General features: G+C 48.7%; 1 protein-coding gene across 2 annotated transcripts in view; it reads left to right on the forward strand.

The window, feature by feature from the left end:
- The window catches only part of COL26A1 (collagen type XXVI alpha 1 chain), a gene marked incomplete at both ends in the record, with an annotated part of 174,186 nt that overhangs the window by 31,855 nt on the left and 127,844 nt on the right, over positions 1 to 14,487 (forward strand). For both annotated transcript variants that reach the window (XM_082671259.1, XM_082671260.1), the window contains one exon: positions 11,597 to 11,719. In XM_082671259.1, coding sequence (XP_082527385.1) covers positions 11,597 to 11,719 — 123 coding nt within the window. The remainder of the gene's footprint in view (positions 1 to 11,596; positions 11,720 to 14,487) is intronic.

The following is a 14,487-nucleotide window of genomic DNA, read 5'->3' on the forward strand; positions in this document are numbered from 1 at the left end:
AGTCAGTGACCTTAAATGTACTTAAATTCCTCCCCAGTGTTGCCTTGAAACGGACCGTTCCAGTAAAAACGCCTGTGAGGAGATGCAGGCAAATTGACCCTCTTATCCAAACACTCCTACTGGTTTTTGTGCCCTGAAAACCCATCAGGCCTTAGTGTAACGTACACTCAGCTATCCTTACATAAACAAAACCCTAACTCCGGACAGTGGTTTAGGTGGCTGAGAGCTGAGAGGTGGAGAGCCGCGTCAGCCGTACAGACACTTACCTTGTTGGGAGACAGCGCGTAGTGGTCTGTGGGTTGGCCCCGTTTGGATCCAGGTGGTAAAGCCCATTTCAGGGGGCTTCCGCCAGGCCTCGGCTGGTCCCTTCAGGGTCTGTGCCCATTTATCCCAAATGGGTTCAGCCTCTGCCCTCCCCCCTGCCACCAGAGGGTCCTCCTGGAACCCCACTGACCGGGTTCCTCTCTCATTTAAAAATCTTCCGAGTCTTCCGGCGGCCTGGGTTCGATCCCTAGTCGGGGAACTAAGATCCCGCAAGCCGCACAGCGCAGCCAGAAAACCCCAAAACTCTTCCCTGCCTTACCTCCTCTTTTCCAATAGGTGAATCTCCATGCTCTTTGCGGGTCAATTGTGTATCTTCACCCTCCATCCGCCAAGTGGGTGTCCTGCCTCTGCTCACCGTTCCCCTCCCAGGACGGGGCACCCACTACCAACGTGCGGGCAGCTCATTGCACCCATGGCCCACCCTCCGGAAGCAGTACCTCCCCAGCCTGAGTGGAAGTCTGCCTTCTGGTGGGTGTCGTGTTCTGACCCGACTCCGGGCCCTCTGCGGCCCCACGAGCAAGTGTTGTCTAGCTCCCCTGCACTTATCCTGGCGGGGGGGAGAGCTGGCCTCCCAGAGCTGCCTCCCGCCACCACGGCCGTCAGCTTACTTCTGCTCAGTATATCTGAACGCTCCATCGTCGACAGGCCTCTGCTGCTGGAGAGGGCAGATGTGGACCCGAGGGGCGTGGGGCCGTCCCCTCCACGTCACCAAACCTTGGGCTTCTGACCTGTCCTCCTCCCATGGACACTCACACCTCTGCATGTGTCCCCTGCTCAGAGGACAGCGGTCGCAGCCCTCTCCTCCCAGCGCACTGGCTCTCAGTTTGTTCCTTTTCCCGTTGGGGCTCACGGCAGACACCAGGTGGAGTCTCCAGGAAGCAGATTCTGAGATGCGGTCCAAGAGGGAGGACGTGTATTGGGGGCGCCTCTTAAGATTGATGCCCGTGGAAGGGAGGGGCAGAAGCAGGAGTTAGAAGGAGAAGTTGAGCTTTGATGTGGACCCAGTGACAACTACCATTGACCTCCAGGGGGCCCTGCACCTACAATGGCCCTTCGAGTTGTCCTGAGGTCCATATGACTGAGGCTTTCATCTTGTGCAGGGACCAGACACTGGACGGGGCCCCAGGAAGAGCCGGCCCTTGGGCAAGGTGGTTCTGGGCAGCTGAGGTCTAAGGACCCTTCACTGAGGGGAATCTGGGTGGCACAGCCCAGGGTCCACCATATGCGGGCCAGTGCAGAGGGGAGCGGGGATGTTCTCGACGTTATTCTGCTCCTAAGACGGCCTGAGATTGCCTTTGCTTTCTGCATGCTGCACACACCTCTGACTCACACCTCTGACTCACAGTGAACTTATTGTTGGCGAGAACCACTGCGCCCCATCTGGGGCCTGTCCGCTGGGTTTTGGGGCTGCAGTGCAGGACTCCACATTTGCCTGGTCATGTTTCATCTTGTTAGACTTGGCTCCTTGCTCTGGGCTGGGGAGATCTAGCTTGGATCCTGACCCCCTCCCAAGACCCAGGCCCTGCTTCTCCCAGCTCCTGGGCTTCCGCGGTTTCTCTCAGCAGCCCCGCTGCCTTCGTCATGGTCTGTGGCACGGCCGTCTCCTGGCAGCACGGCCCCAGGTGGACAGACCACCGTATGCTGAGACCCACGCAGTCAGAGTGAGCTCTAAGTCAGTTCGGCAGGGTAGTCAGGGGGCTAGGGGCCGGGCTCGAATCTGGGTTGTCTGTTGACTTGTGGGGTGGCCTTGGATGTGCCTCGGTTTCCTTTCCTGGAAAACTGGCAGAACAGCAGTTCTGACCACCCAGGATTGTGTGAGGCTGAATGGAGGTCTGATTTAGGTAACTGCAGGGAAGAGGGGGCAGGGGACAGGACCGGCTTGGAGCCCACCTTGTGAGCCCTGCTGTGGCCTGAACTGCCCTCAACAGGTGTCCCAATAGTTTCACGCATGAGGTGGGGGCCGTCCCCTCTGCTTGCTGTTTTGCATGTGAGGTGGTCCCCTGAGGCCCACGGCTCGTAAGGGCCTGCCCGGGGATGCTGTATTTGCTGTCTAACTCTCTGCTGTCCTCACTGGCAAGGTGGATACAGCCTGGGGTTTGGAATTAGAAGGCTGATCTTCAAGACCTAAGATAAAAGGTATAAACTTCCAGCTACAAGATAAACGAATCTCAGGGAGAAAACGTACAGTATGGGGAATATAGTCAATGATATCGTAAATACTTTGTATGGTGACGGATGGTAACTAGACTTATCGTGGTGATCATTTTGTGATGTATAGAGATATTGAACCACTATGTTGTACACCTGGAACTAACATAGTGTTGTAGGTCAGTTATACTTCAATTCAAAAAAAAAGAAAAGAACCTAAACTGATCACTTATCACTGTGTGACCTCGAGTCTCCCCTGCAGTCTGGGGCTCCTTCTTTGTAGAATTCCTACCTGAGACTTGTTGAGAAGATTAAACAAGGTCACGTATGTGTGTGAGTTGACTAGGGCAGCCATAACAACGTACCACACAGGGGGCAGCTGAAACAACAGAAGTTAATTTCCTTAAAGTTCTGGAGGCTGGAAGTCCAAGATCAAGGTGCTGACAAGGGTGCTTTCTCCTGAGGCCTCTCAGATGGCCACCTTCTCCCTGTGTTGTTCACATTCGAATCCAAACTTCCTCTTTTTTTTTTTGTTTTTTGCAGTACGCGGGCCTCTCACTGCTGTGGCCTTTCCTGTTGCGGAGCACAGGCTCCGGACGCGCAGGCTCAGCGGCCATGGCTCACGGGCCCAGCCGCTCCGCGGCATGTGGGATCTTCCCAGACCGGGGCATGAACCGGCGTCCCCTGCATCGGCAGGCGGAATCCCAACCACTGCGCCACCAGGGAAGCCCCCAAACTTCCTCTTCTTATGACACCAGTCCTATTGGATTAGAACCCACCCTAAGGCCCTCACTTTAATGTAATTATCTCTTTAAAGACCCTATCTCCAAATACAGTCAGATTTTGAGGTAATTGGGGTTAGGGCTTCAGTGTATGGATTTGTGTGTGAGGGGGACACAATTCAGCCTATAACAGTATGTGAAACTGCTTTGCCAACTGTAAAACAGGTCTTGGGGGGGCTTCCCTGGTGGCGCAGTGGTTGAGAGTCCGTCTGCCGATGCAGGGGACATGGGTTCGTGCCCCGGTCCAGGAGGATCCCACATGCCGCGGAGCGACTGGGCCCGTGAGCCATGGCCGCTGAGCCTGCGCGTCCGGAGCCTGTGCTCCGCAACGGGAGGGGCCACGGCAGTGAGAGGCCCGCGTACCGCAAAAAAAAAAAAAAAAAAAAAAAAAGGTCTTGGGGTACTGGGCCTGACTCTGCCCACGGAAGAGGGTCTCTGTATGGTAAGGATCCTGGCAGGCCGATTCTGCTTGCACCAGAGTTGTTCTTCCTGTCCCTGGAAGGGGCTGGGAGCTGGCTCCTCTGCCTGCATCTCTCAGGGAACCAGCCCAGGCCCTGTGGGCTCTTTGTCATGGGCGTGGCCTCAGCGTCATCTGAATTGCCTATCCACTTGGCCATGGCCTTTAGGTTGCAAACCTCATTTCTCACAGAGTTTCTTGAGCCAAGCTGGCAGGCAACCCCCCTGGAATTGGCCTCTGTAGGGGTCAGGCAGGTGTGGTCAGGTAATAGAATAGTGAGGGCCAGGTGGAGAGGGGCCTGACACAGGACACCCCCAACCTTGAGGTGGGTGGCTGCAGCCACAGGAGCAAGCCCCACGGTGCCGAGCCTGAGAAGCAGCTTTTGGTAAGAGAGTGAGTGAATGTGGATGGGAAAAGGTCCCTCTGGGATGCGGGGCTTGGGGTCAGATGAGCACACCTTTATGGGGCCTGCTGTCGTCCGGAGCCTGTGGTCATCAGGTGTGATGAGGGTTAAGATAGAGGCATGCAGGGGGCCCTGTGGAGCAGGGGGTCAGGGAGGGCTTCCAGGAGGGGACAGAGCCTGAATGGAGACGGGTAGGGTAAGAGTTGGCTGAGTGAAAGAAGGTGGGATGGCATGCCAGGGAGGACAAAGTGACAGCATAAATGGCAAGATGGAGCGTCGTGGGAGGTGACAACGGGGAGGTGGGTGGGAACCGTGGAGGATGGGGAGCTGGGAAAGGGTTTCCAGAGGCCGGGTGACAGGGCCAGGTTTGTGGTTTAGGGGGCGCCCTCTGGTGGCACCTCGAGGAGATTGCAGGGAAACAGGGCGGATGCTGGCCGACCAGCAAGGGCCTGGCTGTGGGAATCAGGACTGTGGGACCAGGGCTGGGATGCAGGCAGGACTTGCCTGACGTGAGGGCTGATCAGCCGTGGAGAGTAAGGGAGGGAAAATGTGGGTTCTGTGGCGATTTGCCTCTGGGGGTTCTGGGTCAGGGGACCGGGAACTTACTGGTGCTGGTCACCAAGATGGAGCGAGAAGGGGTTGGATAGCGATGGTCTCCGTAGTGGATGGATTGAAATGGTGTGTCCTGAGGTGTTCCGTGGGCTATGAGGATGTGTGTCCATGCAAGTGGGGCACATATGTTGGGGTTCAAGAGGAAGCATTGAGGTGATGCCACACTGGGGTGGAGCAGAGCATGAGACAGTGACATGGGGGCAGACTGGGTGGTCCTCTTGGGGAGGGAGATCACTGTCAAAGCCCTCGGGCTTGGTTCAGGCTCAGGGTCCTGGGGGTGGAGGGGAAGGTGAGATCAGGTCCCAAAGCAAAGCTCAGATAGAACTGGGGCTCATGGGCCGGTGCGGGAGGGGGTCCCAGGGTTAAGGGGAGAAGGGCTGATGTGGTGGCATGCCCCGGGTGAAATAGATGGGTTGGTTAGTTATGTTCAGAGGTGGGCATGGGCTGGTGGTGTCCTGAAGACCCCTCCGTTCCATCATGACATGATCTCCTGAAAGCACTTAGCACTTGTTTTCCCAAAGGACTCTAAATTAAGGATTTCATGGCTTGGCCAAGCCACAGAGCCAGACACATAGCGTGGCAAAAGCTGCTGTAGGAGCAGCCCCCAGGCCTGGCGGAGCAGGGCCAAGTCAGCTTCTCTTCCCCATCAGGGAGCGGGGCCTCCCCTCATAAGACAGACCTGGAGCGGAGCAGATCCGTCCCCAAGGCTGGGAGTGAGTTTCCCATCCTGGACCCACCACGAGAACTCAGCTGAGGAGGCGGGGGGGGGGGGGGGGAGATGATGAAGGGAGGTCGCTGAGATGATGCCCCCAAATAAAGGCAGTCCTGCCCCATCCTGATGAAGGCTGCTGAGGCCACCCTTACTTCTTAGGCAGTTTGAAGACCAGCCCTGCCACTCCCCAAATCTCTGCCCCTGGGCCAGTCCTTCCAGTAGGGTCACAGAAGGGACGTACTTCTCCTGCCAAGCCTGTCTCTGGGCGGAGTCATCCTGTGGCCCTTACAGCCTTGTTCACTCATCACTGTGCACCCACCATGGTCAGGGCTGGTGGTGGTGGTGGGCGGTGGTGTGATGCCACCCACAAAACAGGAGACATAGATATGATACTCAGGAGACGGGGATCCTAAGGGGGACCCCATATGGGAGCAGAGTGCCTGACACCGAGATTCCCTGGAACTGCGGGTGCCTGGAGATGAATGGGGTTTAGAATTCCATCTGAAAAGGCCCGGAGCCCTCTTTGCTTGTCTCTGCCTGCCTTCTTCGTTGTTTTTGGCCAGGTTTTAATTTTGGGAAACCATTTACAGCCCATTAAAAGATCAAATGTCTGGAGATGATGAATCAAGGCATTTGAAAATGTTTTCCAGTTCATAGCTCATTTCCCTATAGAAAGCTCTGACCCAGAGGTGGCTGGACTCTGTCTGTTCCAGATCGCCAGGGGCAGATCTCAGGGTGGAGCACTGTCCTTGGATTGGACAGCAGTTCATCCCGAAGAGACTCACGCTGAATGCCCGAGGTGGTACTGATGCTCCCTGGTAGAGATGGAGGAGGGGTCCAGACCCAGTTTCCCTGAGTAACGAGCAGAGGCAGTGGTTTGTATTGTACAGGTGGGACCCTACTGGCCGCCTGGGCAGGAAGATTGGATTCCCTTCCCAGCTCGGCCTCTGATTTGAGCCATGGGCAGTGAGGTTTCATCTCTCAGTACTTCTTTTCCCATCTGCAAAATAGGAAGGACAGTCCTTACACCTGTATGAATGTTGTGGGGTTTCAGTAGCCAGGTAATCAATCATGACCCCTTGGGGTAGGTAGTGCCACATGGATCTGCTCACTCAGTCCTCAACAATAACCTTGAGAGGTAGAATTTTTTTATTTAACTGAGGCTCAGAGAGGGAACATCACTTTGCTCAAGTCACACAGCAGACTGGTGGCAGAACCAGGTCTCCTGATGCCTTTGGGGAGAGGGATCAACTTTTGGTTCCTTTTTCATGTTCTTTTTGACTGTGCCAATATATTCTCCTAGAAAATTGTCCAATTGTCAACATTTTGAAAAATGTTGATGTAAGATCAGACATAATATTTATTTACAATTTCTAATCTCTATGGGGATTTTTTTCTTGTTCTTAATGTCTTCTTATGTCTTTTGTTTGTTTCTCATTAAAAATTGTCTAGGTTTTGTCTGTTTGATTTTTTTTTAGACCTGTGTTTGATTTTGTTGATTCACTTTTGAAAGTAATCTATTTCATTAATTTCTTTTTTAAAAAATTTTATTTATTTTTGGCTGCATTGGGTCTTCGTTGCTGCACGCGGGCTTTCTCTAGTTGTGGCGAGTGGGGGCTACTCTTGGTTGCAGTGCGTGGGCTTCTCATTGTGGTGGCTTCTCTTGTTGTGGAGCACGGGCTCTAGGTGCGTGGGCTTCAGTAGTTGCAGCACGTGGGCTCAGTAGTTGTGGCTTGAGGGCTGTAGAGCACAGGCTCAGTAGTTGCGGTGCACGGGCTTAGTTACTCCACGGCATGTGGGATCTTCCCCGACCAGGGAGCGAACCTGTGTCCCCTGTGCTGGGGGGTGGATTCTTAACCACTGCACCACCAGGGAAGCCCTATTTCATTAATTTCTGCTTCCATCTTTGTTAATTCCTTTCTTCTCCTTTCTAATTTCATTGTCTTCTAATTACTGTGTTTTCTGTTGCTACTTTCTTGCTTTTCTAGCATTCTGTTGGGTTAATCAAATCTTTGTTTTACTTCTTTCTTTCATGGTTTGTCAGTTTTATGTCCTCTTCCTACACTTTCTAGTATTTATCTTAAAATTAAAAATTTTTTTAAATTTTTAAAATTTAATTGTATATTTATCTACTGCACCTAAAGTTGCACAGTTTCTATATCTTTTCCTTAAACAAGACAAAAATATCAGCAAATATTAGTTCCTTCTGTCCCCTCTTTGCCATTGTCCATATTTAGATCACCTTGGATGTTAGATCTAGGCTATTTTTAAATCTTATTATTGTTTCTTTGTTTGTAACTGCTCCTCATGTTTAATATATTCCTCCTATGCTCTCCTATGTCCGTTAGTTTGTTGGAATACATCCTCTAGTAATTCTTTCAGAAAAGGTAACTGATAAACTTTCTGAGTTCTTGTGCATCTGAAAATGTCTTTATTTTGCCTTCACCTTTGAAGAAGAGTTTGTTCAGGTATAGAATTCTGGGTTCTAAATATTTCCCCTCAAAACTTTGAAGCAGTTGTGTCACTATATTCCCGATTCTGATATTGCTCATAAGAAATCTAATTTCAGTTTATTGTAGGTGATTTGTTTTTTCTTTCCTTTCTTCAGTGTTTAGTATTTTCTCTTCATTCTGAGTGTTCTGAAATTTCACCGCAATATGTCTGTCTTTGTTCATCTTGCTTAGCACTCAGTGGGCCCTTTTGAATTAAGAATTCATGTCTTTTACAAATATCATAGGATATCACTTATATGTGGAATCTAAAGACATGATACAAACGAACGTATTTACAAAACAGAAATAGACTGACAGACATAGAAAACAAACTTATGGTTGCCCAAGGGGAAAGGTGGGGGGAGGGATAAATTAGGAATCTGGGATTAATAGATACACACTACAATATATAAAATAGATAAACAACAAGGACCTACTGTATAGCACAGGGAACTATACTCAGTATCTTGTAATAACCTATAATGGAAAAGAATCTGAAAAAGAATATGTATATATAACTGAATCACTTTGCTATATACCTGAAACATTGTAAATCAACTATATCTCAATTAAAAAATAAACATTATTCACACACACACAAAAGAATTCATGTCTTTCTTCAGCTCTGGGAAATATTCTTTATTATCGCTTTAAGTCTATACTTCCCTGTGGTCTCTCTGGTCTCCCCTTCCAGGGCTACTAATAGATGTATGCTGGAATTTGGTGTGTCCTCCAGGTACCTCACCTTTTCTCATACATTTTCCATCTCTATGTCCCTTTGCAGTATATCCTTGGAAAGTTCATGGCTCAGATTTCCAGCTCATCAGCTCATTCCTTAGCTTTGTCTGTTCTGTGTTTTCAGCCCATCTGTCGAGCCTTTTTATTTTCACAGTCATACATTTCATTTCTAACATATCTAATTTTTTGATTTCATGATAGTTCTTATGAGTGAAAAATTCTATCTCTTTAAGGACTTTAATTGTGCTTGAAAAAACTGTCTCCATTATTTGCTTCATTAATTGTTTTTTCTTGAAGTGTGATTTATTATCTGTTGAGTCAGTGCCTTTCTTTCAGGGTGTTGGCCTTTTTTCTTAAATAATTTGCAATTGTTGGCATTTGGGGTTTTCCATTAGCTTGTCTCTGTTTCTCTGTTCACTGCTGCTTTGCCTCTTGGAGGGTTGGTGGTATAGGATAAAGAATGTGCAAGAATTCAGTTGTCTGACCTTGAGAGGATCCCTGTGTCTTCTGGAGGTCATCAGCCTTTGAGGCACCCATTCTGACCACACCTGCCACAAAACAAGTGAGTTCGATGCCTGATTCTTGACACCAGCAGGGATAGGGATCCTGGTCCTACCTGTCTGGCTCCTTCTACCATGGTCCTTTGACAGTCACCTCTGCTGCTCCTATATTGTACCCACCTTGAGCCCCAATCTTCCCTGTGTGTTTTGGACTGTACTTCCTCCTTCAATTTATTCTCATGTGCTTTTCAGTCTCTCAAGGATTCCTCAAAATATCTGGCCCACTGCTTTTTGTTTTCCAATGCTGTTAGGGACTTATTTTTACTTTATTTGTATTTTCTGCTTTATTGAGCTCCGATTGACAAATTTAAAAAGTGTTTATTCAAGTCGTACAACTTGATTTTTTTGGTTTAAAACATGATGATTTAATTGCGTACACATCGTGAAATGATTACCATGGATTATTAACACATCTGTCATCTCACGTAGCTACCTTTTTTATGTGTGTGGTAAGAACACTTAAGATCTATTCTCTTAGCAAATTTCAAGTATACAATATGGTATTTTGAACTATAATCACTATGTGCAGATCTAATCTGTACATTAGATCCCCAGAACTTATTCATCTCATAACTGGAAGTTTGTATCCTTTGACCAACATCTCCCCGTCTCTCCTATTCCCCCTCCCCTGGCAACCACTATTCTACTCTCTGGTTCTATGAGTTTGACATTTTCGGACTCCACTTATAAGTGAGATCATACAGATTTGTCTTTCTCTGTCCGACTTACTCACTGAGCATAATGTCCTCTAGGTTCATCCATGTTGTCACAAATGGTAGGATTACCTTCTTTTTTATGGTCGAATAATTGTATTCCATTGTACATATACATGACATTTTCTTTATCCATTTATCTGTAGATGGACACTTAGGTTGTTTCCATCTTGGCTGTTGTGAACAGTGCTGCATTGAACGTGGAGGTGCAGATATCTCTTTGGGATACTGATTTTGTTTCCTTTGGATAGATACCCAGAATTGAGATTCCCGGATCATATGGTAGTTCTATTTTTAATTTTTTGAGGAACCTACCATAATGACTGCACCAATTTACATTCCTACCAGCACTGTACCAGGGTTCCCTTTTCTCCACACCTTCAACCACTCTTGTTGTCTCATGTCTTTTTGATAATAGCCATCCTAACAGGTGTGAGGTGATATCTTATTTTGATTTGCATTTCCCTGATGATTAGTGATGTTGAGCACCTTTTCATATACCTGTCAGCCATCTATATGTATTCTTTGGAAACATGTCTATTCAGATTTTTTGGCCATTTTTATTGGATTATTATTACTATTTTTTTGCTATTGAGTTTTATGAGTTCCTTATATATTTTGGATATCAATCGTTATCAGATAAATACTTTGCAAAAATCCTAAAGTTCCCACAAAGGCATTTTTGTTCAAGAATGGCTGCTAAATTACTGTTACTGAAGGGTACTGAGTAAGGGCCCTCCTCTCCCACCATCTTGCCGATGTCACAGTGGGGACTTATTTTTAGATTTTCAATATCTAGGATCTGGAGATGGGAGGGGGAGGTGTCTGCCATCTTGATCCAATCACCATATTGTTTGCACATGTCCCCTCTTCCCCGCTGCAGGCCCCAGCTCAGGCCTCCTCAGCTCTTACACACTGCACCAGAGGGGCTTTTCTAAAATCAGACCCATCTGAGTCATTCCCCACCGCGCCCACCCCCCAGTCCTTCAGTGGCTCTCCACCAATGTCATAAGACCCACCTCTGGCAGGTTCCCCGCCTCTTCCTTTCTCCTGGCTACTCCCTTTCGTCCAGCCTCAGGCCACGCCTAGTTGCACTCTGGTCCCTGGGCAGCTGCAGTCCGTCTCGCCGACGTTCCCTTGCTCACCCTGCTCTCTCCTCTGTGAACTGTCCCCCCTCATTGCCCCCACACTTTGGGTCTGCTGACTCTGACCTTTCAGTTCTCAGCTGATTGGCCTTTCTTAGGACCTGGGTTGGGGGCCCTGCTGGGTTCCCATGGTTCCCTGTGCGCATCCTGTGGTTGTTCCTATGAGCCAGTGTTCCCGTGTGTTCTCTTCATCTCGCCGACCGTCTTCGCCTCCAGAGTGGGATTTCCTGACAGGGGGACAGCCTTTATCACTGATTTCGCACGGAGTGTTTGAAGACTGAAATGATGCTGGGGCTTCATGGCTAGGGGGTGTGGGTACTCTCCCGTCCCCTTAGACCGGTACGCAGGGTCTCAGTGGGCCCCTTACCCAGGGTCTCAGTGGGTCCCTTACCCAGGAGCACCGTCCCTCAGGCTTGTGGACGGGCCCCTCCTCGGCCCGCACGGCCTTTTGGTCCACAGTCGGCACCTCAGGAACAGGCAGGACTGACCTGACTGTTGCTCTCCCCACAGGCACTGGTGCTATCACACGGTGACACGGACGGTGTCCTGCCAGGTGCAGAACGGCTCAGAGACAGTGGTCCAGCGCGTGTACCAGAGCTGCCGGTGGCCCGGGCCCTGCGCCAACCTCGTGAGGTAAAGGCCGCGGGGCTGAGCAGCTCTGCCTTGCCTGTCTGTTCCCTTGGATGAATCCAACCCTCGCACAGCTGCTGGGATAGGGGGGTTGACTCTCGGAAACAGAGTCGGACATGCATTTATGGAGCACCTTTTGTGTACGGGGCCTGGGGGGTGTGCGTGCGCAAAGATGAAAGGGACGTGCTCCCCACACGGAAGAGTCCTCACAATCCAGTGGGTATTTGATGAGCAGAAGGGCCAGGTGAGGCCCCCTCACACACCTCCCCACAAGCCCCGCCCCCTCATAGGCCCGCCCCCACAGCCACGCCCCCTCAAGCCCGGCCCCTTTCACAGTCTTGCTCCTCTCGCCAGTGCCTTCCTCTCCCAGCCCTCAGCAGCTCCTCGGCATTCACAGGGAGAGCTCTGAATGAATGACCAGACTTTCTGGGTCTCTGAGACGCCAGCTTGCAGTGCCTCGTTGTCCTCTCCCCCTCCAGGCCCTGCTCCAGCTCCAGGGACTGGCTTCCCTTACACCCTCACCCCCACACCTCTCCAGCCCTGCATTTCTGCCTCAAAGACCCTTCCTCATCTCTGCCTGGGACCACCCTCCTCAAACTCCAAATCCCTTTCCCTTCTATGTTAAGAGAGCACTTTGTGCCCTCCACTGAAAGGACTTACTGCATGAGGTCTGTATTAGGCAAGGTTCTCCAGAGAAACAGAACCAATAGAATAAGTGTTTGTGTGTGTGTGTGTGTGTGTGTGTGTGCGCGTTGGATAGATATATAGGAGATGGAGAGATTTTTAAGGAATTGGCTCATGTGGTGGTAGAGGTTGGCACATCCAAAAGCTGCAGGATAGGCTAATGGGCCAGAGACCCAGAGAAGAACTGATGTTTCAGAAGGAATCAGAAGGCAATCAGATGACAGAATTTACTCTTCCTCAGAGGAAGTCAGTCTTTTTCTGAAAGCCTTCACCTGATTGGATGAGGCCCACCACATTATCGAGGGTCATCTGCTTTACTCAAAGTTTACCACCTTGATGTTAATCTCATCTAAAGAAATACTTTCATGGCAACATCCGTCGGCATTTGACCAAATATCTGGGTACTGTCACTCAACCAAGCTGACACATAAAATTAACCATCAGAGGGTCATCATGAGTTGGATATGTTTTCATCACCAGAGATGGAGAATGAGCCCATGCATGAGTCAGGGCCTGTGCCCACACAGTGCTGTCCCCTGTGGGGCTCACCATGGAGCTGACACCAGAATCAGCCTGCAGCATGAATTAGTGGGACCCACAAATGTGGCAGAGAATCTGATCCTGGGCCAGAATTATTATTGTTTGTTTTTATTATAAAGATAATGATACATACTCACTGCAGAAAAAGTTCAAACATTCGGTAATAACTGAATAAGGTAAAAAATGAGCATTCTTTCCTCTCCCAATGCCACCTCCATAATCCCATTATTAACATGTCATTCCAGACTTTTTTCTCCTTATACGTATATATGTAAATATATTTTCTTTTTTTTAAAATTTATGTTTTATTGAAGTATAGTTGAATTACAATGTTGTGTTAATTACTGCTGCACAGCAAAGTGACTCAGTTATACATATATATACATTCTTTTCATATTCTTTTCCATTATGGTTTATCACAGGATATTGAATATAGTTCCCTGTGCTATACAGTAGGATCTTGTTGTTTATCCATTCTATATATACCAGTTTGTATCTGCTAATCCCAAGCTCCCAATCCCCTCCCCACCACCCTTAGCAACCACCAGTCTCTTCTCTATGTCCCTGATTATAAATGTATTTTCTTAAACAAATACTAAATGATGTTATTTTGTTCTACAACTTGCTTTTCCCCCAGAAAAATATTTTGAAATATATTCCCATAGAGCCACCTCATTTTTAACAGCTGTGTAGTATTCCACTGTAGAAAAGCATCATCATTTATTTCCCATGTCCTCAATTGATGGATATTTAAGTGGTTTCCTAGTTTAGCCATTCCAGACCATGCTTCAATTGCATCATTATATATATTTTAACACTTTTACAAGTGTTCTTAAAAAAATATTTATTTATTTGGTTGCACTGGTTCTTAGTTGCAGCAGACAGGCTCCTTAGTTGCAGCTTGTGGGCTCCTCAGTTGCGGCATGCATGTGGGATCTAGTTCCCTGACCAGGGATTGAACCTGGACCCCCTGCATTGGGAGCGTGGAGTCTTAACCACTGGACCACCAAGGAAGTCCCTACAAGTGTTTTTTCTTTTCTTCAAACTTTTTTTGGGGAACAATTTTAGATTTATGTAAGTGTTGCAAAAAATAGTAAACAGAGTTTCTGCATAACTTTTCCTTTCACCCAGCTTCCCTGTCTTAGTCCGTTTGGACTGCTATATCAAACCACCGTAGACTGGGTGGCTTAAACAACAAACATTTATTTCTCACAGTTCTGGAGGCTGAGAAGTCCAAGATCAAGATGCTGGCAGATTCATTGTCTGGAGAGAGCTCTTTTCTTGGTTCACAGACAGCCCTCTTCTCAATGTATCTTCACATGGCAGAGGAGATGAGGGAGTTCCCTGGGGTCTCTTTTATAAGGGCACTAATCCCATTCATGAGGGCTCCACCCTCATGACCTAATCACCTCCCAAAGTCCCCACCTCCAAATGTCATTACACTGGGGATTAGGTTTTAACATATGAATTTAGTGGGGTGACACAAATATTGAGTCTATAGCATAACCCTAAGATTAATATCTTATGGGGCTTCCCTGGCAGTCCAG

The sequence above is a fragment of the Grampus griseus genome (genome assembly GCF_964374135.1).
Source record: "Grampus griseus genome assembly, chromosome: 14".
In the NCBI taxonomy this organism is placed as follows: Eukaryota; Metazoa; Chordata; class Mammalia; order Artiodactyla; family Delphinidae; genus Grampus; species Grampus griseus.